This window comes from Nelusetta ayraudi, unplaced genomic scaffold (genome assembly GCF_046127955.1).
Source record: "Nelusetta ayraudi isolate G7.1 ecotype Tasmania unplaced genomic scaffold, CSIRO-AGI_Nayr_v1 ptg000033l, whole genome shotgun sequence".
NCBI lineage: Eukaryota > Metazoa > Chordata > Actinopteri > Tetraodontiformes > Monacanthidae > Nelusetta > Nelusetta ayraudi.
In genome coordinates this window covers 2,962,778-2,990,516 of record NW_027466083.1, presented here as the reverse complement: position 1 = coordinate 2,990,516, position 27,739 = coordinate 2,962,778, and the positions used below count along the sequence as shown (strand labels likewise).

Sequence of the window (27,739 nt, the reverse complement as noted above, 5' to 3'; positions counted from 1 at the left end):
GTTAGTTTATTGCTACATGAGTAATTATCTATCTCCTAAACTCAAAATCACCAACCATACAAAGCCAATGGCAATATAGCAAAATAAGGTCAAGATTATGACGACGACAGCGGCATGATGCTGCGTGGCTTCATCCCACAGTCTGAAGACATGCACGACGTGCCGCGAATTGGGTTGGAAACTCTAAATTGGCTGTTGGTGTGCTTGCGAGTGCAAATGGTTGTTTGTGCTTCTATGTAGCCCTGTAATGGCTGAAGACAATTGGTAGAGAAAATAGATCAAATAAAATAGATGTTAACACCTTTGCCAACAAAATGTCACAGCACAGACTGCAGCAAATTAATCTTACAAAGGGTTTTGACCCTTGGCTTGATCTTTCAGCACACAGGCCCTCGTATTCTCCACCTCTCTCTCTCTTTCTCTCTCTCTCTTGCATGCGCATGCACATGCACACAAACACAAAGCAAGACTACATGGCTCTGTAATGATTTCATCATGTAACAGGATATCCTAGCACCACAGTATAAACATTCAAAGAGGGTCCAGCGGTCTCTTTACTTCCTCCCCTATGTGTTCCTTTCTCCTCCACTTAATATCACCTTTTCTCTTTTATCCCCTGAAATCAGGAAGTACTTGATCTCTAAAAACATGACAACAGTTATAGTCACAATCACGGTAAACACACTTACATTTCATGTGGTATCAGTCGTCCAGGTCATGGTAGTCTTGGGGGTTAAATTGCGGCAATTGGACTGGTTTTTGGACTCTCGAAGACTTTTCTCCTCTCATCTGAAAAGATCTGAAGAACTGAATCAGAATCAAACTGATCAGAACTGAAGGAGCTTTACGGCTGAGAGCCAAAACATCTTTCAAGATTCCAAAAACCAGTGGAGCTGACTCAACTCTTAAATTTTCATATAGTGATTGTTTGATTCTAGAAAGGGGCTTGGTTATTTCATTTGGTGAGTATTTTTCAGCACTGGACTGACCCCGCCACCTTTTTGAGTGAACCACAGTCAGCATGTAAAGTGCACTGAAGTAACTCTGATGACAGGTGAGCTGGGAGGGATGCTCCCACTAGAACCCACTGGAACAGAGGTAGGCTGTTCAGGAGACCTTCAGGAGGACAGGAACTAGGACAGGGCTGCCAGCTTCTCCGTCCTCCCAATCTCCTCAAGGGATCCGGGTTTCCCTAACTTTTCCAGGTTATGACCCCCAAACAGAGCTTCTGGACAGGGACCTCCTTCACAATGTGTCTTTAAAGCTGGGCTGGTTGTCTGTCCCTTTGGTCTCTTTCTAACAAACCTGTCCATTTTGCACTAGTTAGATCTGCTTGAGGAGCAAATCACCTTCATAAATTGTGCAAACTGGCACGTCACACACACAAACACCATGAGCCAAGTGTTTGACTGGCAGGGACGATCCACCAAAACCATCATTAAGGTGACAAATGCAAATTATTGGAAAAGGGTACATGAACCTGGTGATGAATGAAATGTTTGTGAACACACTTAATTGTAATCTTAAGGTGGTTATCTGAAGCCAGCAGCAGTGATGTTGTGTTTCTGACCGTGGAGACAAAACCCACCGGCCTTTTGTTTGTGTGCAACTCAGCCATCCACCGGACATTTATCTCCATTACCTCGCTGTGTTTACCTCCACAGTTTGCCCAGAATAACCTGTCACTCAGCAACCACTGTTCACTCATTTCCTCCAATAGCGTGACCCCGCTGCACGGGTGGGGGCGGGAGCTGCATTAAACAGGATAGAATGTGGAAAACAAGATGTGACAGACAGAAGGGATTTTCAAAGGACAGGAAACGGAGAGACATGTTAGAAGGGGAAGATGGAGGGAGAGCTAAGAGTAGAGAGTGGCTGATAGAATGATGTGAATGAAACAGACAGGGAAGTAAAGGAAGGAATGATGAAAAGACGGAACAGAGGAAGAAAGCACACGTCACGTCACGTCACTCCCATAGTCCGTAGACCGTTGGGGGCACTTTGATGATTCAACTGCTATTCGTCATGTCTTTCACAACAACGTAAAAAAAAAACAGTAATGGAAAGAATACAGTAACGGAAAAAATAAAGATAAAAATACTTTTAGTTTGGCTTTGAAGGCTACTTTTGGATACAGGATGGGCTGCTGGGATTAGAATATGATTTGATAAACAGTGGTGACGTGCCCAGAACAATCTGATGAATGAAGTGATGAAAGTTTTCTTGCAACAGAAGTGAGTCAAAGCAACAGGCTTTTAGCGATGTGACTCAGCTGAGTGAAAGCTCGAGCTTTGATCCCCAACTTTCAAAGAGACTAGAAAAATATTTCAGAATTTATTATTATTATTATTATTATTATTATTATTATTATTATTATTATTATTATTATTATTATATTCACATTTAGAGGTTCTTGTAGCTTTACATCTATTATTGACATGTGCAACTCCAGTTGTTCTCATGGAGCATTGTGTTGGAAATTTGGAAAATTCATAAAAAAAAAATTGTAGGAGAAACTATCCTAATCACCCTGTGTGGCTATATGAACACTTCTTCTTCTTCTTCTTCTTCTTCTTCTTCTTCTTCTTCTTCTACCGCTTATCCGGGGTCGGGTCGCGGGGGCAGCAGCCTCAGCAGAGATGCCCAGACCTCCCTGGCCCCAGTCACCTCCTCCAGCTCATCCGGCGGGACCCCAAGGCGTTCCCAAGCCAGCCGGGAGACATGGTCCCTCCAGCGTGTCCTGGGTCTTCCCCAAGGCCTCCTTACGGTGGGACATGCCCGGAACACCTGCCCAGGGAGGCGTCCAGGAAGCATCAGAAACAGATGCCCGAGCCACCTCAGCTGGCCCCTCTCGATGCGGAGGAGCAGTGGCTCTACTCCGAGCTCCTCCCGGGTGGCCGAGCTTTATGAAGACAAAAAAAACAAACATTTTTTCCACATATTTTCCTTAATATAGGGAAACAAATATAAATGTTAAAGTTTCAGAGGAACCTAAATTGAGCAGTTGAAAGTGACAAATGTTTAAAGCCATTTTGTCATGAAGTCAACAGGTTGTACTCACATTAAGGTGGTGCTCGGACACAAAGAGAGAGCCTTAAATGACTTAAAGATCACATGCTGCAAGCTAACCTTGGTAGAAATGTTTGCTGGATGTAAAACAAACAAGTAAATGCATGGAAAAAATTAGAAATACTTTGGAACTAACTGACTGTGAACCCAGGTCATTGTGTAATTAACAAATTTAAACCTTGGATAATCTGTGCTGATGACACATGGTGACATATGTCAAAGATCAGCTGCTTGGCAGGTCATTCAAGACAATCTGGAGAAAGCTAATGGCTAGTAACACACACACACACACACACACACACACACACACACACACACACACACACACACACAGCACAAAAGCTCTTTAACCTCAGTGAACCTTTCATAGGCTGCTCTCTGTCAAATCAGGCACAAAAGTTTCAGATGCACTTACGCACAGACAAAGTACACAAAGCTTCACGCGGAGTCGACACACCCTGGCGTGACACATCCAAGCCAGTGAGATAAGCACGTTGTTAAATGACCAACCCAAATACAGCCCTAAAACAAAAACAACTGTATGTTTTTGGGATGCAGGGATGTTTTTGGCCAAAGAGGGAAACCAAGCCCCCTGAAAAACACTTGCACCACTCACGAACACTCACGTCATAATAATGAACTAACTGATATGAAGTTCAGGAGGTGGAAAAGGGCACTGGCCTTTTCTCACTATGATCATTTCTGTTTCCATTTATGTAAAAAGATACAAATAAATATCTTGCAATATGAAAGTATACTACTATCCTCTTTACATTTAACAGTAGATTTAATGTTTGTATTCAAAGCATTTTCACATGAACTCACCTGGCATGAAGATGTTTTTTTTGTTATTTTATTTTGTTTTTGTGTTTATTCTATTTTTGCCAAAAACTGACACAAAATTGTGAGTAAGATTGCCAAATATTCAAGATCCATAGATTAGATTAAAACATTAGATTAAAAAACTTGCTTCTCTTCCGTGTTTCCTAATGTTTCACTACATTCATATATGTACACACATATATGAATGTAGTGAAACATATGTATATATATATATGTATATATATATATATATATATATATATATATATATATATATATATATGAATGTAGTGAAACATTAGGAAACACGGAAGAGAAGCAAGTTTTTAATCTAATCTATGGATCTTGAAGTTTAAACTCAATTCTGTGTATATATATATATATATATATATATATATATATATATATATATATATATATATATATATATATATATATATATGTATAATATCAATTTTAAACACGCGCTGTCAAGTTGAGAGTCTCAGTTTCCATTATAATATGAAGTACAATAAACTGTTCTACCCATGGGCCATTTACAAATGCTCTTCAGCCCAAGTCACAGAAATAAATTGTGGTTTTAATTTCTAATTTAGCATAAATATGACATTTTGGGGTGTTGAGGTTAAACTAAGTCTGCCCCACACATCTATACTTTTAAATTATATTCTAAAAGCCCTGTTTTTTTCAGGCCTGCTTCATTATGTTGCATATATACAGAGGTATTGTTGCTTTGTCCCTGGTGAATATTTTCATTCTTGCCTTATTGACCTCAATCTCTTGTTGGCTGTCAGCTTCATTTACTAACTAACCTTCACACATTTTCACCATAAAAAGTTTATTATGAAAAGGTTATTGTGAAAAAGGGGAACCATGTAGAATTTTTCACCAGCTGCCTGACTCTCTCTGCCTGATACTGATAAATCTCCCTAAGGCACAGAAAGTTCTAAAAGAATACAGCTTAAGTTTCAGAGTGTTGCAACTGCTGTTCAGATACTCAAGCAGATGTTATGGCTGCATGAATATGTTAGTCCCTCCTTGCGAGCTGGATTTGGATTGTCCCCAGTGGAAATAAAGGAAAAGAAGGGGGATATTGATAGTGTCAGACTGAGTGAAAACAACTTCAGTGTCTCTCAGGGGAAAAACCTTGAAAAAAAATATTATACATATATAGATATGAAGAAAAACTAGAGGCAGAAAAACTACAAGAAAAACTACGGAACAACAAAAAAACACATTTTGTCACTTTTTGTGCAAAGTATAAAAACAACATTCCACACCAAAGACAAGTCATTTAAGGTAGTCTGCAATACAAAGTCTAATCAGTCCTGTTAACCTGAACTATGACTCACATAATCAGTCAGCTGTTGATTAGTCTTCACTCAGCTGCACATCTGTCCATTCATTAGAATGATCTTCAATGTACTTATGCGGTGGTAGACTCCCACCTGGTGGAGATTAGTAATATTAACAAGTACCTCAGCATAGGGACACTATTTTACCTAACTACAGTGGCAGTGCTTGGAGAAACGTAAAGGCACTCTGTGCTCTGTGCAGCAACGAGAGACTTAGGCAGATGGACGAGTGGTGGGACTCTCTGTATATCCGTGTTTTGCAATGAAATATAAAACCAGTGCTCTCTCTTGCTTTCTCTGAGAGATTGCAAACATCTAAATTGGAAAAGCACAAACAGCAAGAAACAACTGTTTCTTCTCCTGCTTCTGTTTTCTATCTCTTCCGGACTCAGCAGCATTAGCACCTCCACCAACACGCAGAAAGCAGAAAATAATCAACATTGATCACTGATTCTGCTGAATAGAAATCTCTGTGCTTAATTTAACAATAGTTGGAGTTGAAATGAGCAAATGATGCCATATTTTGCACTTTTTATTAAACTTAATTTGTGAATAATTTACATATTATGTGAAATTACAACAAAAGCAACACATGAAAAACATGTGTTGCTAGAAAAAGGGTACACGAAGTTTTTCAAAGCGTAATGTAATGACGTAATCTCTTTTATACTGAAACGTCCCTATCCGGAAGTTGCGTGTCGTAGCTGGCATGCGCATAATACGCAGGAAGGGAAGAAACTGTGTCTCAACGAGTTAAAATTTGTAAACATTAGCAAGCCGTGCGCGACTCGTTCGTGCCACTGGGATGGAAATATAAGGTAATATCCGACTTAAACTTGTAACGGCGCAGGAACTAAGCGGCCATCGTCACCAACAATGCCTTTGCATGTCGTTTCAGAGGCGTTCGAGGGTTCCCCAAACTGACCTTAACTTATTAATAATCTGCTTACCAATGCGACTACAGATCTTATAATGCACTTAACTAACAACTCGCCATTCATTTGGTTTTCTCTTCAGCCTATGTTACTCAAATGCTCGATATTTGCTTTCTGCTGGGATCGCCTGTGGATTGTTTCCCTACAGTTTCCCCGAGAGCCCCGAGCAGTCCTCGGGAAATCCAGTTGCTAGTCTGTTAGTTAGCTTCTGTGGTTTATTAGCGCAGTATAAATACTCGCAAAGGTACACGTCCACTCGATGTAGGTGATTTATCTCTCCCAAAACCCTTGACAAACATTTTCCTCTCCCTAGCTGTTTTCATTCTCGAAGAAATTGCGACTAGGACCTGACTTCGCATCCGGGTCGGTCTATCTGCTGAAAACTGCTAACAGCACGATGACCAAAAGTCGAGTGAGAAAAGCCTCGCCATAAGCTAAGCAATATTATACGAAATAAAGGGAATTTCTAAAGGGTCATTCTACGCAGGCACCTCATTCTTTGTGTCCGTATTTCTTCACGAGCTGTATTTTAAATATCTGTTCTCTACACACATTGCAGCAACTCTACAGGCGTTTTCTTAATAAGCTCTCATGCTGCAGGTTGATGTGTTTCTTCCCCCTGTTCGTTGCATTGGTTTAGTCAACAGAGTCGAATTTGGCACCAGTTGTGCGAGTCATAGCAGTCACAGAGCAAAATCAGTCGAGGAAGTACCTCATCTGCAGTCAAGTCCTAGTTAACCATACGGAAACAGTCACACTGATGGGATCTTGTCGGGAGAACAGGAAGTGTTTTGGAACTCTGATAATCTGAAGCTTCTGCTATCGTGTTGGATGACACTCGGTGGCTTCAGAGCCATATTTGTCAAAACCTCCCCTTTTCATTGTTTGGGCAGTGCCACGTGATAATGGTGCCCACGTGACCATTGGTTTAATCAGTTGCCTGGTGTGAGACTAAACCTGTTCAGTTACAATAAGAAGATTCCAACAAAACTATAAACTGCAGACAGAGGGAGTGTCGGCAATGCAACAGGTGCATGGACTGGAATGCCTCCCAACCAAATGTGAAATATGGCTTTGACAGGTGTGAAGCAACATTGGTAACTGAAGAGCAGTTGGTGTGCTGTGATCTCTGCTTTGCAACAGAAGCACTGATTTCAAAAGTAAATATGAAACTTGTGTAGATGAACTGTGTGCTATCAGAATACCAGGAATCAACTTCATCTCTAGCTGCATTCCAATGCTGTTCATTAATGGCAGTGTTGTGACACACTGAGTCCTCCATGTGAACGTGTTCTCTTGTATTTGCAGTTTAACCTGACGTTGTGGGTCCCAACATTGCTCTTCAGTGCATGGACGCAAGGCCAGTGCGCAGGTGGGTGTGAGACAATGAGACTGTGGTTCCCCTGCCAAAAAATGTTTACATGTTTATTTGCTAGACCGTTTGTTGGAATTGTAAATGATCTGTCATTTGAGAGATTTAAAAATGTATGTACATATATATACACATGTCAATTATGGTAAAGTTTTATAATGAGTAGAACCCAGTCACAGTTTGCTCTTGCAGGGCTTGCAAAATGTTAAAAATACCCGATGACCCTTCGGCTGCCACTTTGCCCATTTTGGTAGCCATAGAATCGTAAAAAGTAGACCTGCTTATCCAATATATTGACAGAGCTGAAAATGTGATAGAAAGACTGAGATAATACTTTTTTACATCTATTTCTTGGTTTATATTGACAACAACATGGCCATGCTAAAAGAGAGATGAATCTATCATTACCCATTTGGTTGGTCTCTAGGGCCACCAGCGCACGTCAAGACACCACAGGAATGGACATCACCAGCCGCTGCACACTGGGGGACCCCAACAAGCTCCCTGAAGGGGTCCCCCAGCCGGCACGCATGCCGTACGTCTCGGACAAACATCCGCGGCAAACACTGGAGGTGATCAACCTGCTGAGGAAACACCGTGAACTCTGTGATGTGGTGCTGGTGGTCGGTGCCAAGAAGATTTACGCCCATCGAGTCATTCTGTCTGCCTGCAGCCCCTATTTCAGGTACCAACACACAAATTGTTGATTAAAATTATGCTGAATATTCCCTTAAATACACAGAGGCCTTTTACCAGAACACTGTTATAACTCTGATAAAATATTAATGTTAATGTTCAAGCATGATGTACTCGTATCATCATTCAATATTGCCCTCGCTCGCTCACTGGGTGTTTGCTGCTATGCACCAAGGGGCGCAGTGATGGAGACGAGAGGAGTGTCAATGCGAAGCCTCTTTTTTTTTTTTTTTTTTTCGTTTACATGCTGTGCCCGCCTGAGCTCCTGAAAAATCACTTATTGGCCTTTTGACGTCTTGGGATATATATATATATATTTTTTTTTAAAATTAAAAGCATACATCTGTACTGTTCCAGGAATTCCTCTTGACTTCCATGTTTTCTGCAGGGCAATGTTTACTGGAGAGCTGGCAGAGAGCAGACAGACTGAAGTGGTCATCCGTGACATCGACGAGAGAGCCATGGAGCTGCTCATTGACTTTGCTTACACATCGCAGGTAACAGCAGCAACAGCAGCAGCAGTAGTGTTTCTCATGAGGGGGTGGAAGCTGATCATTTTTTCCTCCTTCTCACTCCTTTTTGAATGCTCACTTTTATTTATCAATGGCTTTGCATTTCGAAAGTTTTGTTTATCTACATATTTGAAATAAAGATCCAATCAATACTAGATTGAAAAAGTATGCTTCATACCTGTTTGGATGTCCTAGAGCAGTATTTTTCAACCTTTTTTGAGTCCTGGCACCTTTTTTCACTTTGAAGAAAATCCACCACCAACCAAAAATATTCCAAAATGGCACTTTTTAGCCTAATAATGACAATATAGTTTCTTTATTTCTTTATACTCACTCGGTGTGAAACCTGGGCCTGTTTAGATGCACACAAAGCTGATATCCTGGGAGGAAAATAGGCTCACATTCCTTTTACATTCCACTGTCAATGGAATGTTTTTTTTTTTTTGTTGTTTTTTTTCACGGGACACTAGTGTGCTGCAGCATGGTGATGTAGTTATCTGCTTCTAATGTCCTGCCCTCTGGTTCCCAGGTGACTGTGGAGGAGGGAAATGTGCAGACTCTCCTCCCTGCTGCCTGCCTGCTCCAGCTGGCTGAGATCCAGGAGGCCTGCTGCGAGTTCCTCAAGAGGCAGCTGGACCCCTCCAACTGTCTGGGCATCAGGGCCTTCGCAGACACACACTCCTGCCGCGAGCTGCTCCGCATCGCAGACAAGTTTACCCAACATAACTTCCAGGAGGTAAACTGCACTCACTGTTCCAGGCTGGTTCGCATGTCTTTCCGTATTGAAGGCTCGTCCAGCAAACCTTTTAAAGACCAAGACGTTTTGCACAACACAAGAACACTTGAGTAACCATTTAGTTTTATTTCTTGAGAAACGCCTGCAAAACAAGGGAAAGGCAAAGCCCCATTGCTACTCACAGTTTAGCTGCAAATTGTAATTGTTATCATGCAGAGAGTCAAATCAAATCTTCAAAATTGCAAAACTGTCAGTAATTTATGATTTGTTCTTTAGAAATGCGAAACTTCTGATGTTCACACAAATATCTACGAAAACAGTTTTGCAAAAGCTGTACTAAGTTAAGATGATGTGATGGGAATATTTTATTATTGGATGAAAATAATGCAATGAACCACAGATTCCCCGCAACACATAAACTCCTTTCAACAACATGCCCCAGAACGAGCACATTGAGTCAGGAGTCTGGCCTGGAATAAATGCAATAGGTTCAACATATAGCAGTTCAATTCTGTTATTTCTTTTCTTTATAGTTATTTTCTTGTGAGCTGTGCTTGAAACTGACAGTTGTCTGCAGGTGACAGGTTAAATGTTACTAAGTGTTATTCCTTTGAAGTGAAAAAACAAACAAAAACTCAAAAGACAATGTTGCTGAAGTGTTGCGGTGACTGATTGTGTTTGCTGCCGTCTTTTTGTGACTGCCCTGCTGACAGACTGTTCTGCTGCGTTGCGCAGGTAATGGAGAGCGAGGAGTTCATGCTGCTGCCTGCCAACCAGTTGATTGACATCATTTCGAGCGACGAGCTCAACGTGCGAAGTGAGGAGCAGGTGTTCAATGCCGTGATGGCCTGGGTGAAGTACAGCATCCAGGAACGCAGACCCCAGCTACCCCAGGTAGTCATTCACTCAGTAACCAATCTATTATTATTGTTATTATGAAATCATGTTTGGTAAACAGTGATGTTGCTCTTGTTGATTGATTTTGTTTTAATTATTTCACTCCTCAAGGCAATGAAAAAAATCAGTCGGTGATCTTTCAGAGAGCACAACCTAATTGTAGGCCACAATCTTCTTTATAAGGAAAACTATTATTTTATAGCTTAAAAATATTTTGTTATCAAGTGCGAGGTTCAAGGTTAATTGATCTGTTTTTTCGCAAGGTACATCTGATTGTTCCCCTCCTCCTTTAGCAGGAAGTGCTAAAGCGATGAAGTGATGAACAGTGACAGGTGGTTTCTGGGTTCAGTGTTCATGAAGCGACTTTAATGGTTCCAGTGCGCATGAAGAAAAAGTGACAGCGGTTCGACGTGTGTTCAGTGGGTTCAGTGCGCAACTTTTCTGTTTTGGCTCTCGTCTGTATGTTCTCTTGTCTTTGTGAGCTCCGGTGAGTCGCTGCTTCGAGTTCTGGTCCGACTCATACCAATTAACCGAGGTGACCAGCGGGACCCCGCAAACAGGATCCGCGGTGCGAGTCCAGAGTCGCAGCCGCCGAACCGATCCGCTCCGCGGACCCGTTTCCTGACGAAACACCTGCGGCTTATAGTCCAGTGCGGCTTGTATATGAACACATTTGTTTTTTCCCCCTAAATTTAGCTGGTGCGGCTTATATTCAGGTGCGCTTTATAGTCCGGAAATTACGGTACAACAGAAGCACATTATGTTTATTCTCGTCCAACCTCTTTGGTTGGATAGCCCGAGTGATAATTCATTCGTCAGATTAGACAATTTAGTCTTAATTTTGTTACCAAATGAGCTTTCATTCAAACTACTCACTGTGTCTTTATTGCCTCTTTTCACTCGTGTTACTCCCTGTCAGAGTGTTTGTGCCTGCTTTACTAAAGGTTTGCTCATGTGAAAATGTGTGCAAACGACATAGCACTCAAATACAATTTCAGGTGAAAACTGATCTACTGAGCGGTTGCACTGAGAATTGCGTCTGTTAAATTGGTCACTCAATGAATACACAGATACCATTTACCAGACCTGAAAGCGTTTGCGGTGGCTCTCTCTGCATCTTCATTGACCAGGTTTGAAAAGGAGGTGCAAACTGGCACAGCTTTGTGCAAAGCACGCAGGACCTGATGCTGAGGGACTGAGCATGTGCACCACAGGAGACGGCTCCCACCTCCTGCGACACTGTTCAGTCCTGGGTTTTTTACTCGCCATCACTCCAGTGCTGTCTGCGGTGAAAACTGGTTACACACACAAAAAAAAGAATCTTCTTTGAAACACAGCAGCCTCCTCAATTTTGTGCCCGTTTACCTGATTGCATGCAATTCTAGTAGATGACCCACAACACACCCACCACACGGTCAGTGTGATTGTCTGTGCAGGCAATTTTTCGCTCCCTTTTTTTTTTTTTTAGGATTTTGTTAAATCGGCCCCACGTTGTTTTAGATTTGTTCTTGATGGTTGGGCATCAACCAGTATACCGGTACTCTGAATATCTTTTTGTTTTGTGATAACTGACACCATTGCCATTCCGGTGGTTACTGCAGAATAAATACCTTCAAAAAAATGGCAGGAATGTTTGGGTGAGAGCTTCCTGTATGTGTCCAGTTATTTTTGGCGCATACACGTTGCATGAAAACAAAACGGATGCAGAAAATGGCTCTTCAAACAGCAGTCTTTCCATGCACCTTCTACCTCATTTCCAAACATAAACATTGCTGTTGCTCATGGACTTTTAACTCCCTGCTTATGACTGCAAGGCATCATGGAACATGAAGCTCTTTCTTTAGTTTTTGGTTTTTATTTATTGATTTTCTTTAACCACTAAAACGTATGAACTCAGTGCACATCAAGTGTTAACTTTTACTAAAGCAAATCAATCACATTAATAACTCAAATAGTCAATTTTAGGGTAACTGATGAAGTTATAGTGGCTTCTTTTGATCGCTGTGTTGCAGTTATCAGCATAACTTATTGTAGCCACGTCTGCCCGTCGTCTTCTTGGCCAGAGACTCATTTTTTCAACCGATATCGATGTTGCACTAACAATTCCCTGCCATTGTTTGTGAAGCATCTGTTTTAGCAGAAGACTTGAAGACTGACTGGGGCTTCTGTATGTTTTGCAGGTACTGCAGCATGTTCGCTTGCCTCTGCTCAGCCCTAAGTTCCTGGTGGGAACTGTTGGCTCAGACCCTCTTATCAAGTCTGATGAGGAGTGCAGGTTTGTTGTTTGTTTGTTGTTTAGTGCAACCTTTTTTGTTCATATGATGGAAATGCACACTTTGTTTTATTTGTATTTGTGGTTGAACAAAGTCAAGCACTGTGTCTTATATATTGCAAACATGTTTCCACCATTTCAGAGATTTGGTGGATGAAGCAAAGAATTACCTGCTGCTGCCTCAGGAGAGGCCACTGATGCAGGGCCCCCGGACGCGGCCCAGGAAACCCATTCGTTGTGGAGAAGTCCTCTTTGCAGGCGAGTTTAGAGCCTTTTCCTGCATCAAACAGCCACATTACATCTCCAAATATGACACACTTAACCTTTAATCTCCATGACCTCTGCCTCGCAGTCGGTGGCTGGTGCAGCGGCGACGCCATTTCCAGTGTTGAACGCTACGACCCCCAGACCAACGAGTGGCGGATGGTGGCGTCAATGAGCAAACGTCGGTGTGGGGTTGGCGTCAGTGTTTTGGATGACCTACTGTACGCGGTGGGAGGTCACGACGGCTCGTCTTACCTGAACTCCGTCGAGAGGTGAATCACTTCAGCTCTGTTTTTCCCCCCTGCGTTCGCCTTCCCTTGCAGGCTTCCATTTGGGGATATCAACACGATCTGGAATTGAAAGAGCTCTCTCTCGGTTTTTGTTTCAGATATGATCCTAAGACCAATCAGTGGAGCAGTGACGTCGCCCCGACGAGTACCTGCCGCACCAGTGTGGGAGTGGCTGTCCTGGGTGGCTATCTTTATGCCGTAGGTGGTCAGGATGGGGTCTCCTGTCTCAACATTGTGGAAAGGTATCTCTTACACCTCTTCAGTCCATCATGTGCCCCTAAATCAGTGTTAATAGTTTCTATTTTCCTTTCCACTATCGCAAATAGCTTCTTTATCTAATACTCTTTAAAAAAAAAAGTCAATATATATTGGCTTCTTAACGGGTCTGTAGTGAATTCCAATCAAAACTTCATTCAACCCCATTCATCATTCTGGAGATGAATGATGGCTTGGCAGACCATCAAGGGATTCATTAAAAACTTTTGCACCTCATTTTCTTCTCACCTCAGTAAATCAAAACTGGCAAAGATGAAAGGATGATTAGACCATAAAATCCCTACGTTCTGATTCACCCTCATCTTTTTATTTTATTTTGCCTGGGCGTACGGACGAGTTGTTCATAGAATTGCAAAAGATATTTATGGAGATCCCTGACTTGGAAAAGCAATGTGATCTCATCTGTGTGACACGTTTTTGCTTCTCCTTTTTTTTTTTTTTGAATATTATTGAGCTCTTCAATAAAACATTGAATATCCGGTGATAGAAAAAAAATAGCAAATTTTCTTTTTTATTTGATCCTTGTGAAGACTGCCTTATCTGCTAAACCCAAGATTGAAATTTGTTGTGTTTTACAGGTACGATCCAAAGGAGAACAAATGGACGCGGGTGGCCTCAATGAGTACCAGGAGACTGGGAGTGGCTGTGGCTGTTCTGGGAGGCTTCCTGTACGCTGTGGGAGGCTCTGATGGGACGTCACCGTTAAATACAGGTGTGCTGCAGTGTTTCCTTCATCAGAACGCAGAAGAATTTGAGTGGGTTTATTATGTGATGTTTGAGAGAAACGGGCCTTGGATCGTTTATGCGAAACGCAGGTAAAGTGAGGTCAGGAAGTATGCAGTATTTTTTTTTTTTACTGTAACTATACAATATTAATATTGTATATTAATATTTCTACACATCCCTAGATGTATTTTTTTTCTCCTATGAGGTGGGTCATCACAACACTCCATCCATCTGCTCCTGCTCCGGCCCCTTTGTCAAGTTTTAGAACCCATTATGGCCCCACGAGTCAAAAAGTTTGCCCACCCCTTGTTTAGAATGACGAGAAAGAGAGGTGGCCGTCGTCTGAGGAGGCCAAGAAGACCTTCTACCTACTTTACCTACTACATAATCACCGAGTTCTGTTTTCTGTTGGATCCTCTGTCATATCTGCCCCGCACCCACCCACCCACCCACCTACCCCCACGTATTTGGTCTTTCTTGCCTCAGTGGAACGCTACAATCCCCAAGAGAACCGCTGGCACACGGTGTCTCCCATGGGAACCCGGAGGAAGCACCTCGGCTGCGCCGTTTACCAGGACATGATCTACTCCGTCGGAGGCAGAGACGACACCACAGAGCTGAGCAGCGCCGAGCGCTACAACCCCCGGACCAACCAGTGGTCTCCTGTTGTGGCCATGACGTCGAGACGGAGTGGGGTGAGGACGCGCTTGTTGCGCAGCGCGTGCGCTGCGTTTCATTGGCAGACGGTGGTAATGTGAGCGGTGCCCAGGGTGAAAGCTGTGTGCCTGTGTTTGTAGGTGGGCTTGGCTGTGGTAAACGGTCAGCTGATGGCAGTCGGAGGTTTTGATGGGACGACGTATCTCAAAACAATTGAGGTTTATGACCCCGATGCCAACACGTGGAGGTGAGTGAGCTCCGTCATCTGGGGACTTGACCTCAGTCGTTTGAGCAACTGGAGAAACCTTTGCTTGAGTTTTTCATATTGGCAAGGTTAAGTGTGGAGTATTGGAGACTTTGAAGAAGAAACAGCGACATCAATTGGTGACAGTTTAGATTGCGGCATCTTTCACTCGCCCTCCCCCTACTGAGCTTGCCAGTGAGCTACGGTGGCCTGCGCACCCAAACCGGAATACATCGTCCACCTGCTTCTTCGTTGGTTTATTTCAAGACGCGAGCAGTCACACTAATTACGAAACTCATCGTCAGGCAGCTGGATTGTCCATATCGGGCTTCCTTAGATGGCACCAAACTAAGAGTAGGACCCTTGATCTATGTGTATTCTGAAATATATATGGGAATTTTACTTTTACTGTTCTGCAATATACACTTTTATTAATCTATTTATGGGCAGTATGTTAATACAACAATCATAAATCAAGCCAAATATTACACTATGTACAGTGTTTGTTTTTTTGTTACCGCCCTTTTGATCTTTATATATATATATATATATATATATATATATATATATATATATCGTCTGTTTAAGATTTGGCTTTAAGAGTGCTATCACAATAAAGTGTCTTAGAGGAAGAACAAGGAGATTTATGGCTGTAGATAAAGAGGACATGAAGTTAGTTGGTGAGAGGAGAGGATGCAGTGGGCGGGGTTAGATGGAGGCAGAGGATGTGCTGTGACCAGCACCTCAGGGGAACAGAAGATGAAGATTTTAAGTTCAATCCATCAGTCAGTCGATCAATAAAGGCATCTCGAAGCGCTTTGCACAATCAGGAGGGAACTAACTGAGCCCCCCCCAGATCAAGCAAGTTCCTACAGCAGCCAGGAAAGAAACGGAGGAGTAGGAAATCAAGAAAAAGAAGGAAAAGAGCGCACACAGGGCCTCATTTACGAGAGGTTTGCACGCTGAAATGACCAAAAACGTCATTACACGCGCGTCCATTTAGTGCTATTGGCAAAATGTAGACATTGGCGTTTCTGACAAAAGCCGCCAAATGTTGGCCGGAGAGGATGTGAATAAATTATTCAACAGTCGCACCAAAATTGTAGCTCACTGCTGACGTGGCTTTCTTCCTTTTATTTAGCACCTTTGAAAGGCAGGCGCAGCACACTGGTCACACGTGAAACAGGGCCATGAAACCCTTTAACAGGCGGATGGAGCACATGTCATAGAGCACATGAAAAAAAACAAGAAAACAAGTTCACCTGTTGTCTTCTGCACACGTTGCATCTCTTAGCTTTTTTTCTCATTAACGCTCACTTGCTTTTCCCAGGTTATACGGAGGAATGAACTACCGCCGTCTCGGAGGAGGAGTAGGCGTCATTAAAATGACTCACTGTGAATCCCACATATGGTAACGTCGATGCCACCGCAACCTCCCCGCCCCTCCTCCTCGCCCCATACATACACATTTTCACACGAGCCTCCCATCAAGCTGCGACCGTCGGCTCGCTTCACTGACTCTCGTGCCTCCAGAAGAGACGACGTGATGATGCTAGGACGAAGGAAAGGACAAAAACATTGAACTGAAGTTGGCTGTCCGCCCCGCTTGAAGCAAAACACCAGCAGCGAATGACTGCTGTCGCCATGAAGTGCACTCACTCGGAACAGAGGATGGGACTTCCTGCCACCAACTGTGTTTATTTCTTTTTATTTTCAACCATCTCTGCTGGGCTTTTAGATTTGGCGCCACGTGATGGCTGGAAAGCTGAGACGTGACGATATTCAAGAATTTGTCAGGTTTGAAGTGTTTAAAGTTTTTTTTTTTTTTCCCTCACTCAAACATCAGAACTTCTATAGTAGTAGATGGCCAGGTCCTGAAAAGATGATTATTTCCCCCAGATATGACGAAACACTGACTGCCGGCAGTTAAACCCTTCTTATTTTTCTACTTTCCTTTTTGGCATCAAGGGCATCGGATACTTTGAAGCCACGGCTGTTCTGTGTCTGGGCCTCGTGTGTAGCAACAGAGGTAGGAAGGTTTCCCTCTAATGGCAAGCATAATTTATTTTATTAGACGAGAGCATGAACAAGGACGTCACTTTTTGTTGAACGAGGCTCTGCTGCTCCACTTTAACTGTGGCCGTTTGTTACATTGCAGATTTCCATTTATGGAAAGAAAAATGAAAGGACGAAGCTGCGCAGGCTTTTTGTCAATTCAAAGCAAAGTTCTGGTGCTTTTTAAAACATGCAATTGTGAAGCTACACTGTTTGGTGTAACGTTCTGTTCAAAGTCCATCTTTAAGATTCTTCCTGAAACACTCTTTGAAATAAAAACACCAATAAACTCACACTGCAAGAGGGAGAATTGGCTTATAGGGGTTTGTTGAGGCTGTTTGGAACAAACAACAAAAGCGTTGCTCTTTCATTTACTACGCACCACCTTTTGGTTGAGGGTTTCAGGGAATGTTTCCAATGTTCACAGCCAAGGGTTTCTTAGGTGGAAAAATCCCACCCACTGGATACATACACTAGCCTAATCTCAACAACAGGTGAAGCATGTTGCAGTGCGTCGCGTGTATTTTGGCTGAAGCACAGTGTTAACGTCCACCTTTCAGATACATGGATGTTTTTATCTCTTCTTTCATTGTCTGTGGCTGTCATTTCATGGAAGCGTTTGTTGTATTTCAGAGGTAAATGTGGCCAGAGCCTACATTCATTCACTGACAGGTGGTGAATGTTGCAGTGTCAGTCTTGGCTAACCTGTCTGTTCCTTTATGCAGGAATCTGACGGTCAATATGAGCCTTAGGTTTAGGAAAGCCCCTCAGAAAACGATCAACCTCATCCAGTAGCGTTGCTGGCTTCCACAATGTAGCCTATTGGCTCCCAGTTGGAAGTTCCGGCCATGGTTTAACAAGTACAGTGGCTGATGCATAGACCTTTGCATGTTTTGGATGAACTCTTGCCCAGGTGAACTGCGTCAGCTGACCTCCCTCACCAAAGTCCCTCCAGAGCAGAATTGAAAAGGAACCAAGCCTTGACTTTGATCCGGGCATTGAAAGATGTTGACTGGTAACATTCCAGCAAAAAAAGTTGTATTTTCAGAATCTTTTGTTTTTTAGTTGCATCATTTTATTTAAGAAATGAAAAACAAAGTCTTTCTGCCTTGACTCTGAAGTCTGGTTCACATCTGATGTGGTCGACGAACAGTTCACTTGTGGATATGCATTAATGGTGTCACTGCCCTCCTGTCTTTACGGTCCAATATATTTTAGTCCACACAATTGTCGGCTTCACAAACGCACGTCCCCCCCCCCCCCCCCCCCCCATGTAATATTTTTGTTTCTGTGTAATGGCACCGCCTGCTGGCGGATAGCCGTAATGCAGCACTGACTTGGACATGACCGACCCTCTGTGCCATTTATAAAGTGACAGCAGCGGTTTAACTCTGTGGATTCCAAATCTGGTTCTGAAGAACAGTTTCACAGGCGGCAAACACAAATGAAAATAAAATATTCCAAATCCACGGGCTAAACTTGTCCGAGCTGTATTTCAGACAGAAGTGGAGATAGTTTTGCCAGAAGGTAAATCGGTGTGGTTGTAACTCTTCGAATGTATTGAACTGTGATCATATTTTCTGTCTGCAAGTAATTTCTAAGTGGTGTTTGTCTCCTCATCTGGGGGAAGATATGTCCGTTAGTCATTGTTTCAGATGTCACATTTATGAATGCCTGATCCAAAATGCAACACACTATGACCACATGGACCATTACAGTTCTGCACTTCAACATGCATTGCTTTAATGACAGGGGCAACCGTGTTATGCATTATTTGAACAGGTTTTTAATCAACTAGCAGGTTGTCACCTGGATATTAGGAAAGCTCTTGGCTCAATAATCAGGCAAAGTTTGCTTAAATGGTTCCCTAGCTGTAATAAGGTTTCACAGAGTGCAGTCACTCTTTGATGCTGCAGATTATGATAAACACTATTCTTAAAAAAAAAAAATATATATATATATATATAGAAATCTCTGCTTGCCCAGTCGCAGGCAACGCGTTACTGCCACTTACTCATGTCTCATCGTGATAGTTGCAAGGCAACACTTGACTTTTACGTTGGAGCGTTGCAAACACAATCTTGAGTGTAGTTTAGTTTATTCTTCTCTTCTTTAAATTGAAATTGTACCAGCATGGTTGAAAACGGCTTTTGAACTGTCACTGCCATACAACCCACAGGGAAAACCAATTCATTTTAAAAGTCCACTCCGCTCACTGTTAAAAGGTACACTTCACTCAAAAAAATACTACATCACACTACAAGATCTTTTAGAGCTTCACAGTGCTCAACTATACACAGACTAGATATGGCTTCAGTTTGTCCTTACGGTCTCCTATTGCCTAGGAAATGTATTTCAACTAATTCTCTATTGTAATGTTTCTTGAAAACCGGGTCGACGTGTGTAGTTGTGTGTAAGGTTGATGCTTTCTGCAATGGACTTGCTCAACATCTTGAACCCTTGGCCAGTTGGCAAAAGTAGACTGATGTACTGCAGTGAAGCTGCTTTGGTTGGTTACATTCATCACAGTCCAGTGAGACAAGCAGCAGCCACAGTAAAGATCACATTTTCAAATCAATTTTGCGTCTGTGGGCTTTGTATTTTATTTATTTTTTCAGTTCCTTTGATATATTGTCAAAGTATATTTTTTTTCTTCTTTTTTTTTAAACATTTGCATTTTGTTCATCGTGCAAATGATGGTTTACAGACTTTACGGAGCAGAGCACCTAACAGATTAAACAACTGTTCTGTCCGTTACAAAACACAGAACAGAATTTTCCATGAATCCATGTAAGACATTGTGATCATAATGATCCGAAGTTCAGCTTGTAGCCTGTATGGGCATTGCACCTTTGCAGTGGCCACTGTGTAAAATGTCAGACCTGTGATATTGGATGTGACCTCTGTTGTTACTGCTGTCAAACAAAACAGCCATCTCTGACCACGTAGACACGACAGCAGCACCATGTTCACCACAACATCGACGACAATTCAACTTTCTTCCTGGAACAACTTTTTGTGTGTGAATAGGAACGATTTAGAACACATTTAGTCTGTAGTTGTCAAAAAAGAGGATGCGTGTAGGAAGTGGAATTATGATGATGGGGTTGTGACATATATTTAAAGGTCAATAGAACACAAGTAGATTGATGGGGAGGGGGAGTGAAAAAGTCGGAGCAATTTATATTATAGCAATATATCAATATGCACCAATGAAGTCCTGGCTAAAGGCTACGATGACGTAGCAGGCGCTGATCCGTTCGTGATTGTGCTGAATGTTTTCCTGCATGTTCAGAAAGGGACTGCTGGGATTTGAACTCAGGATCTCCTGTTTACTGGAAAGGCACTTTGAGCACAGCCGCAGCATCTTGCTTTGAAGCAGCTTCAAAAGACACGCAATCAATCTTTTGCAAAAATCAAATAATTCAGTGGTGATGAAGCAAACAGAGACACTTGTTCCCAACAGAACCTTTAAAGGCCTTCCTTCATGACTGCTGCTTTTGTCTCCAGATCCAGATCACATTTCATTTGTGTAAGGAAGCAGTTGAGATAAGCAAGCATTCTGCTTATAATATACCTGAATTTAGTGAGGACTAGAAGGTGCTGCTGGGAGTTGAACCCAGGATCTCCTGTTTACTAGACAGGCGCTTTGACCACTAAGCCACAGCACCTATTGTTCATTCACTCTCAAATGCTTCTCAACCAATCTTGCAAAAATCAGAGACTTTACCTGGTGATGAAACAAGGGTTCAAATTAAGTGTGTTTTACTTGCTAGGCACATGTTTACATCAGCACCTTGTCTGACCTTCCTTTGACTGATGCTTTGGATTAGGTTAAGCTAAAGAGAAGTGAAAGTGCTGAAGTGTTTTCTTAAACTGTCACTGCTATGATTTAATCAATCTAAATTTAACATGAATTGTGGACGGCGTTTATTTTCCCCCCACAAACCTTTATTCCACCTAAGACACAATTTGGTCAAGAGGTTTAGTTTAAGCTAAACAGTGATTGTGCTGAAAGTTTTCCGACATGTTCCGAAAGGTACTGCTGAGATATGAACCCAGGACCTCCTGTTCACCAGACAGGCACTTCAACCAACTAAGCCACAGCACCTTGCTTAAGAACACCTAAGCACCTAAGAACACCTTTGCGCAAATCAAATAATTTGAGGGTGGTGAAGCAAAAGCTTCTTCTGAGATTTGAACCCAGGGTGGTAGACAGGTGCTTTGACCAGCTAAGATATAGCTCTCCAGATTTCTCAAATAATCATCGGGAAAGAGCACATTTAATTTTATTGGTGTAAAGAAGCAAACAGTCAAGCATTCTGTTTACAATATTCCCAAATTCAGTGAGGACAGATCACCTCAGACAAGGTAAACAGTTGTGTACAAGCTTGAGAAGGTGCTGCTGGGAGTCGAACCCAGGATCTCCTGTTTACAAGACAGGCGCTTTGACCACTAAGCCACAGCACCTGTCGTTTATGTGTGTTCAAATGATCTTCAACCAGTCTCTCAAAGATCAAAGACTTCTTGGTGATGAAGCAAATGCAGGGATAGAGTCCTCAAAGTTTCAAACTAAGGGTGTTTTGCTTCCTGGGCACTTGTTACCAACATCACTTTCAAAGAACTTCCCTTGACTGCTTTGGATTAGATTAACCTAAAGAGATATGAATGCACTGGAGTTTTTTCTAGCAATTTAAGATGGCATTGCTATGATTTAATATATCTAATCTAAATTTAACATGAATTGTAGAGGGTATTTATTTTTCCACAACAAAGCTTGAATTTGCCCAAGCCACATAAAAAAAATCTTAAATGGGCGAGGAACTCTATATGGAAACATGTGAAGGGTTAGCATCAGAGGATGGGGGTTATTTTGGTTTTGCAGCTCGTCGGTAGAGGCTGTGGTGATCAGAAATTACACGTGGTATTTCATTTTGTAAATAATTAAAATGTCGTTTAAACCACTCAATTGAATGCTATTCCTAGTGTAAGAAACTAACAGGCTATGAGTCCAAACAGAGGAATAGCAGGGTTGATTGACAGGTCATCTAAAAAAAACCAACAACTGTTAATTGGACCTTAAATAATACCCCTTCATGATTGTATCTTATGAAACAAATACTGAGGCTTGCTCAAACAGTAGGAAACACCTTGGCAAGTGTGACACCTCTCTGACCTCTCAGGTGTTTTGGGAGAGTCAGAAGACCCAGAATCTCCCTGTGAGTTACTATGACACAATGACATGACAAATCAACTCTGGTTCAAAGGGGCCCTATTATGAAAAAGTGACTTTCAACTCTTTAATATGTCTTTTTGCTGTACGGAAAATGACAGCGTGCCCCTTTTCATGTGACTGCGCTGAAACAAGACGTTGGGATTTTGCTCAACTTTCTATGTCACACGTTGAGCTTATTATCTTAGTCACGCCTCTTTTGACTTTTCTTTTTTTTTTTTTTAAATGTGGGCAAGGTGCCACTTGTGTGAACTGCAGTTTCACAAGAAAGTGGGTTGTCCCAAGGTGGTGCAGGTTGGGGAGAGTGAAAAGAGACAGGTTTTGTAAGGCCTGTTCAGCACCAACTAGGATTTTTTTAATTTATTTTTTATTTTGTCTTGTTTATTGTTGAAAGCGGACCAACAAAATTCATTCATTAAATCTGGAAATGGCTAAAATGGGGGAAACTTCCGAAAGACGATGGAGATGAAAGCATAAAAAATGGATTGAAGCTTGAGATGGGGTGAAATTGATGTGGGCTTTTGGGAGAGGAGAAATGTTTTCAGTCTTTATATTCCTCTTGAATAAAGTCGTTTAAAAGGGAATGGGCAGATATTAAATTTTGTCTTCCACATCCGCCCACACCAATCATCACAGCGAAAGAAAAGAAAAGAAAAAAAAATGTCTGCGCAGTTTCGAAGGAAAGTAACTTTTAGAAGGACAAGACAGATTGATAAAGGAAGGAAATCAAAGCTCGGTACAGCTTTCGGGACCTCGGGTATTTTTAGCCCGGTGACTTAAACAGAAGTGAACCGTTGGGCCAAGATCTCTGGCAGATTTTGTTGTGGGTGTCACGTTGATGTGCCTCTTGTGGCGCCACGCCTGGCATTCTGAACATCATTCTTGCATCCAGGCTACGATCCCTCAGTCGCTTCTGCTGAACACAGCTGTGACACTAATGGGGCTGCCATTGAAGGCTGCGGCCTGCCTTTTGTTGGAGGCACGAACGGCTGCAGGCCCCTGCCACAGTGAATCATATCTGCTCTGTGGCAGCGTTTCCGTACAGGGACTGTTAACCTTGGTGTGAAACAAGCTGCAGAATGTGAGATATGTCGTCACGTGCAATGGGGCTGATGTGAGAAATGCTGCGCTCTCCCCAGTGTCACGGCTGGAGTTTGGCAAGCAGATTAATCCAGAGGTGCGTTCAAAGACGGATGGGTGCGAGCCATGTAAAAAGAAAGCACCGCTCATGTGAACATGACAGATGGACATTAGGTCCATCGAAAGGGGGCCATGGAAGTGATATACACTCTGCTTCTACTTCTACCATAGGGGACATGGACAAGTGAGATAAAACCCTGAAAGTCCATCAAGAACTTCTGGTGCACTTTTCTCATTTAATACGTTAAAACTTGTCGTCTTTTAAAGTGGTAACCTCTGGCATTTTAAACTTATTTCAAGTTTGCTTTAAAAACTTAACAGCCGTGAAATAAATTCAAGTCTTAGCCAGAACATTTTTGATAATCCAGTTACTTGGAAAAAAGGGATTAAGTTTCTGTTTTGGTTTTGGTAGCTAGACTGGCTGTCCACATACTCTGTGCTACAGCCTAGCGTACCCATTGTAGAGGGAAGCATTGTTACGACCCCATGAAACAGCTCACACCCAATGAGATCAAACACAATCAAATCAGTCAAGAGTTGCAAATAAAATACCTTTTTGTTGTGAGGCAAGATAAGGAATGTGACCAACTCAAAGAAAACAAAACCTACCCCAAAACCATAATTGAATAAATACAGGTGGGCCAGCCAAAAGTAGCAAAGGTGAAGAGAGCCACTCCTGCCCTTCCACATGAGCCGTCGGAGCAGAGTTCCCCCCTCTACAATAACCCAACCAACTAGACCCGAGCCTACACAAATGAGAAATTAAGCCATGGAAACTGAACTACCGAACCCACCAGAAAGAAGAGGTAAAAATGATACAAACACAACTTAATAAGGCCACATCGAGTTGACTGCTGCCACTGCTGCCAGCCAGACAGTGAGCCAGGAAGAGAGAGACCTGAGCTGCACTCCCCTCCCCCTCTTTATAGGTCCTGATTACTGAGGAGCTACACCTGTTGGAAAGGGAACAGACAGCGTGAGCACAGGATCAGACTGATCAGCAGGAGGGAGGGGGAGCATGTAGCACCCCCACCCTCAGTTACTGAACAATGCACCTTAGAAAAAACAGGTAAACGAGAAAATAAAAGCGACTTCCAGTCTTCACAGGATTCATTGTTGAGGAACAACTGTTTACAGGCGTGGCAATGCGTCAGCCAGAACGTTATCCCTGCCACGAATATGTCTGACTTCCACATTGAAGGCCTGTAATCGCAAACTCCAATTCATTAAATGTTGGTTTTTGTTTCGCATTCTATGTAGAAAAACGAGCAGAGTGCCTCTGGCACGACGAGCGCTGGGTCTCAACTGAGCAAGTCCAAGAAGCAGTCTGGTTCACATTTTTATTCAGATTTTTTGAATGACATGATTGACAACTTCTAGACCAACAATAGTTTATAGCAATGAACATCATGCATGAGCTCCACAAGTAAAAATAAATAAATTAGGGGTGGGTGGAATTAAAAATGTAATTCCACATATTTATTGATCGTGAATTCAGACACATGTAAAGGTCTTTGTGTGTGTGTGTTAAATGATCTGATGGTTGATAACTACAGATTTCCCTGCGTGCATCATGTCACATTAGACCTGTTAGAAAATTTTGACTTTGTTCACTCCAATATTTTTTTCATTTCAGCGACTGGGTCCTAGATATTAACTGAAAAAAGACATCAGTGGAAAAATGGGCATTTCTATAGGATTTTGGTCCTCTTCTTCTAACAATAAACTAACAATAAACAGGTTTGTTTGTCGCCGAACTGTACAGACCTTAAAAAACATGCACTTCTCCTCCCCAACCTGAAGAGGCTCCCTAACCTGCTCCATCCGTAGCTCCGCCTTGGAGCAGCCCACTCCCCTGTGGTTGGCCATCTGCTAATGGTGCTATTGAGCAACAACGGCCGCCACTACTTCTATTACAACAACTACCACTACTACTACTACTATTACTACTCTCATGCAGTGACACCTTGCCCGCAGACTAACGTCTGTTGTTGCAGAGGTGTTACTATGATCATTTGTTTGACATATGAGGCTTGATTCATCTGGAAATGTGCAAGTTATCATTTTCCAGACTTGGTGAGTTAGATGCCATGGCAGTAACGCAAAAAGACATCTGAAAGAGCTGACGAGTCATAAAAGGGCCCTTTAAGGCTTCCAAACAGGCACATTGTTTATTATCCATCCTAGTGAAACAAGCTGATTACATTTTTGTCAGATTTGTTTTAATTGTGCTGCTGAAGATATTTTTCACCAAGCCAAGCGTCAGGGCACGTCCACCTCTGAAGTGCTGATCTCCGTATCACCAGTTGGAGGCAGACTAGCTCCACACCACTGCCCTCCTCCCTGTATTCCGATTCCCGGCCCCTCTTTTGGGCGGAATGACATTAAGGGAAGCAGTTAAAGGTTAAATGCGTTTCTCAAGGGTGCCCCACCAAACAGTAAAATCCTCACATGCGCAGCCTCAAACTGCGCTGCGCACATAACCATTTTACAATGCCATAACGGCTGGACTGCTGCAGTTCGGCTTTAGGGCTGTCTGCTAATCACCCAGCTTCCACTCGTCCATAATTATTTTGCCAGTGATGCTGAATGAATGATTGATGAATGGATTTTTTTTTTTTTTTTGTATAACAGAGGACAGATTAAGGAATTTAAAGGCTTAGAGCCCCGGCTTCACTCTCATGAGGCACGAGCGCGACTGCTTTGACGCGACCTCCTGTGTAATCGTAACCCTACTAACTGAACACGACATATTACATTTATGTTTTGTCCCTCTGTCAAGGCATGAAGGCCACGTGAATGAGTTTGAGTGTTCGTTTTGAGGCAGACCAGGAGCGGCTAGTGATCAATGAAACACACAAAAACACACACACGGACACACGCAGGTGCTGGAAACCAACGCGTTTAAGCTCAGTCTAGGAATGCTGAACTGCAGCATTAGGTTTTACGAACCACAGGCAGAATAAATCATCCCACAACCTATTCATGCTGCCTGATGGACAGCACTGCAATTATATCCCGGAAATGTGTTCAATGTGGCAGTAAGTAATTTGCTTCATCAGTCCTACAACAGCAGTGCAGCAGATTCACTTTGTAATGCAGGCCCTTATTAAATTCGTTTATTTTTGATATTTTTACTGATTAATTTGTGCAATGACACAGACCATTGGCACAAGCCCTGCCGTGTTTTTGAGTGACTTTACACAATAATGAATTTTGCTGGCCTGAATGGATGAACTGAAGACACTGTTGCTTGGACTGCAGCTGTGTGTTGTGATGCCCATGAATTGAGACGTTAGCCCTCTCTGTAGCCTCGTCCCCTTCACATACTGATTTGATCTTTGCAGAGGTAAATGTGTTTCCCTTAAAAAGGCACTAACTTGGAGCTGCTTACATTAAACTGAGCACACTGGCAGTGGCACAGACCTCATCTGATGTAAAATGACATTTTTAACGTTTGCATTTATTTGGAGCATGTTTCATGTCTTTGCATTCTCATCGTATGTTTCACAGTTGCGGGGCAGAGTGGGGAGGCAGAGATTCACATGCACGAAACATCCACACACGGCTGGTGGTGTGGAAGAAAGAGCTTAAAATCACACAGACAGACAGACAGACAGACAGACAGACAGGACGAGCGATGTGACACTCGAACCCAGAAGAAGTAACAGCACCTCTGCTTCACAAACCAATTTTTATTACCTTGAATCTGACAATGATTGTATCATTCTGTAATATCCCTTTAATAATACATCCCATTCGGCTTTACAAACTGGACAATACAACCCAAAAAATAATCACTGTAATTTCACCAAATTGGCACCATAAACAAAGTCTTTTGCTGCTGTCTGTGGAACTAGTTGCTCTGCAGGGTTATGAGACCCAAGAATCATTTGTTCCAGTGGGACAAAAAATTCAACCAGCCGAACTTGCTTTGTCTGCTAAATTAGATAACTTTACCAAACAGACACCAGCATATCAACTGTAAAGTACATACATTTGCACTGCAACTAATGGCCTAATGTTAAACACAAATAACTGTTGATGAGGCAGCCAGTCAGTAGGCCGACATCAGTGGCTTCTCTTTCTAATTGACTCCTCCTTTTTCTTCCTAATAGTTCATTCATTCATTCATTCATTCATTCATCTTCTATACCCGCTTATTCCTATTCAGGGTCACAGGGGTCT

General features: G+C 42.4%; 1 protein-coding gene and 3 non-coding genes across 4 annotated transcripts; 1 reads left to right on the top strand and 3 right to left on the bottom strand.

Annotated features, from left to right (window-relative positions):
* The first annotated feature begins 5,929 nt into the window (after positions 1 to 5,929).
* On the top strand, positions 5,930 to 19,756 carry klhl20 (kelch-like family member 20). Its single transcript, XM_076031545.1, has 14 exons — positions 5,930 to 6,064; positions 7,490 to 7,553; positions 7,981 to 8,238; positions 8,638 to 8,746; positions 9,291 to 9,497; positions 10,233 to 10,391; positions 12,575 to 12,669; positions 12,809 to 12,924; positions 13,019 to 13,202; positions 13,319 to 13,462; positions 14,075 to 14,208; positions 14,709 to 14,917; positions 15,020 to 15,126; positions 16,454 to 19,756. Exons 2-14 carry the CDS (start codon positions 7,531 to 7,533, stop codon positions 16,536 to 16,538), a joined length of 1,830 nt encoding a protein of 609 aa, XP_075887660.1. The 5' UTR covers positions 5,930 to 6,064; positions 7,490 to 7,530; the 3' UTR covers positions 16,539 to 19,756.
* A 1,020-nt stretch (positions 19,757 to 20,776) lies between these two features.
* Positions 20,777 to 20,849, bottom strand: trnat-agu (transfer RNA threonine (anticodon AGU)). Its single transcript has one exon. It is a non-coding gene; the product is annotated as a tRNA-Thr (tRNA).
* A 366-nt stretch (positions 20,850 to 21,215) lies between these two features.
* On the bottom strand, positions 21,216 to 21,289 carry trnat-ggu (transfer RNA threonine (anticodon GGU)). Its single transcript has one exon. It is a non-coding gene; the product is annotated as a tRNA-Thr (tRNA).
* Positions 21,290 to 21,575: 286 nt separating this feature from the next.
* Positions 21,576 to 21,648, bottom strand: trnat-ugu (transfer RNA threonine (anticodon UGU)). The gene has a single exon. It is a non-coding gene; the product is annotated as a tRNA-Thr (tRNA).
* Between the last annotated feature and the right edge of the window lie 6,091 nt (positions 21,649 to 27,739).

What these genes read in the sequence shown, in the direction of transcription:
- klhl20 (XM_076031545.1), top strand. Translation starts at nt 7,531, where the DNA reads ATGGACGCAAGGCCAGTGCGCAG. An exon ending in CCCAACATAACTTCCAGGAG is followed by an intron (nt 9,498 to 10,232) that starts GTAAACTGCACT and finishes TGCGTTGCGCAG; the next exon opens with GTAATGGAGAGCGAGGAGTT. An exon ending in CCCGATGCCAACACGTGGAG is followed by an intron (nt 15,127 to 16,453) that starts GTGAGTGAGCTC and finishes TGCTTTTCCCAG; the next exon opens with GTTATACGGAGGAATGAACT.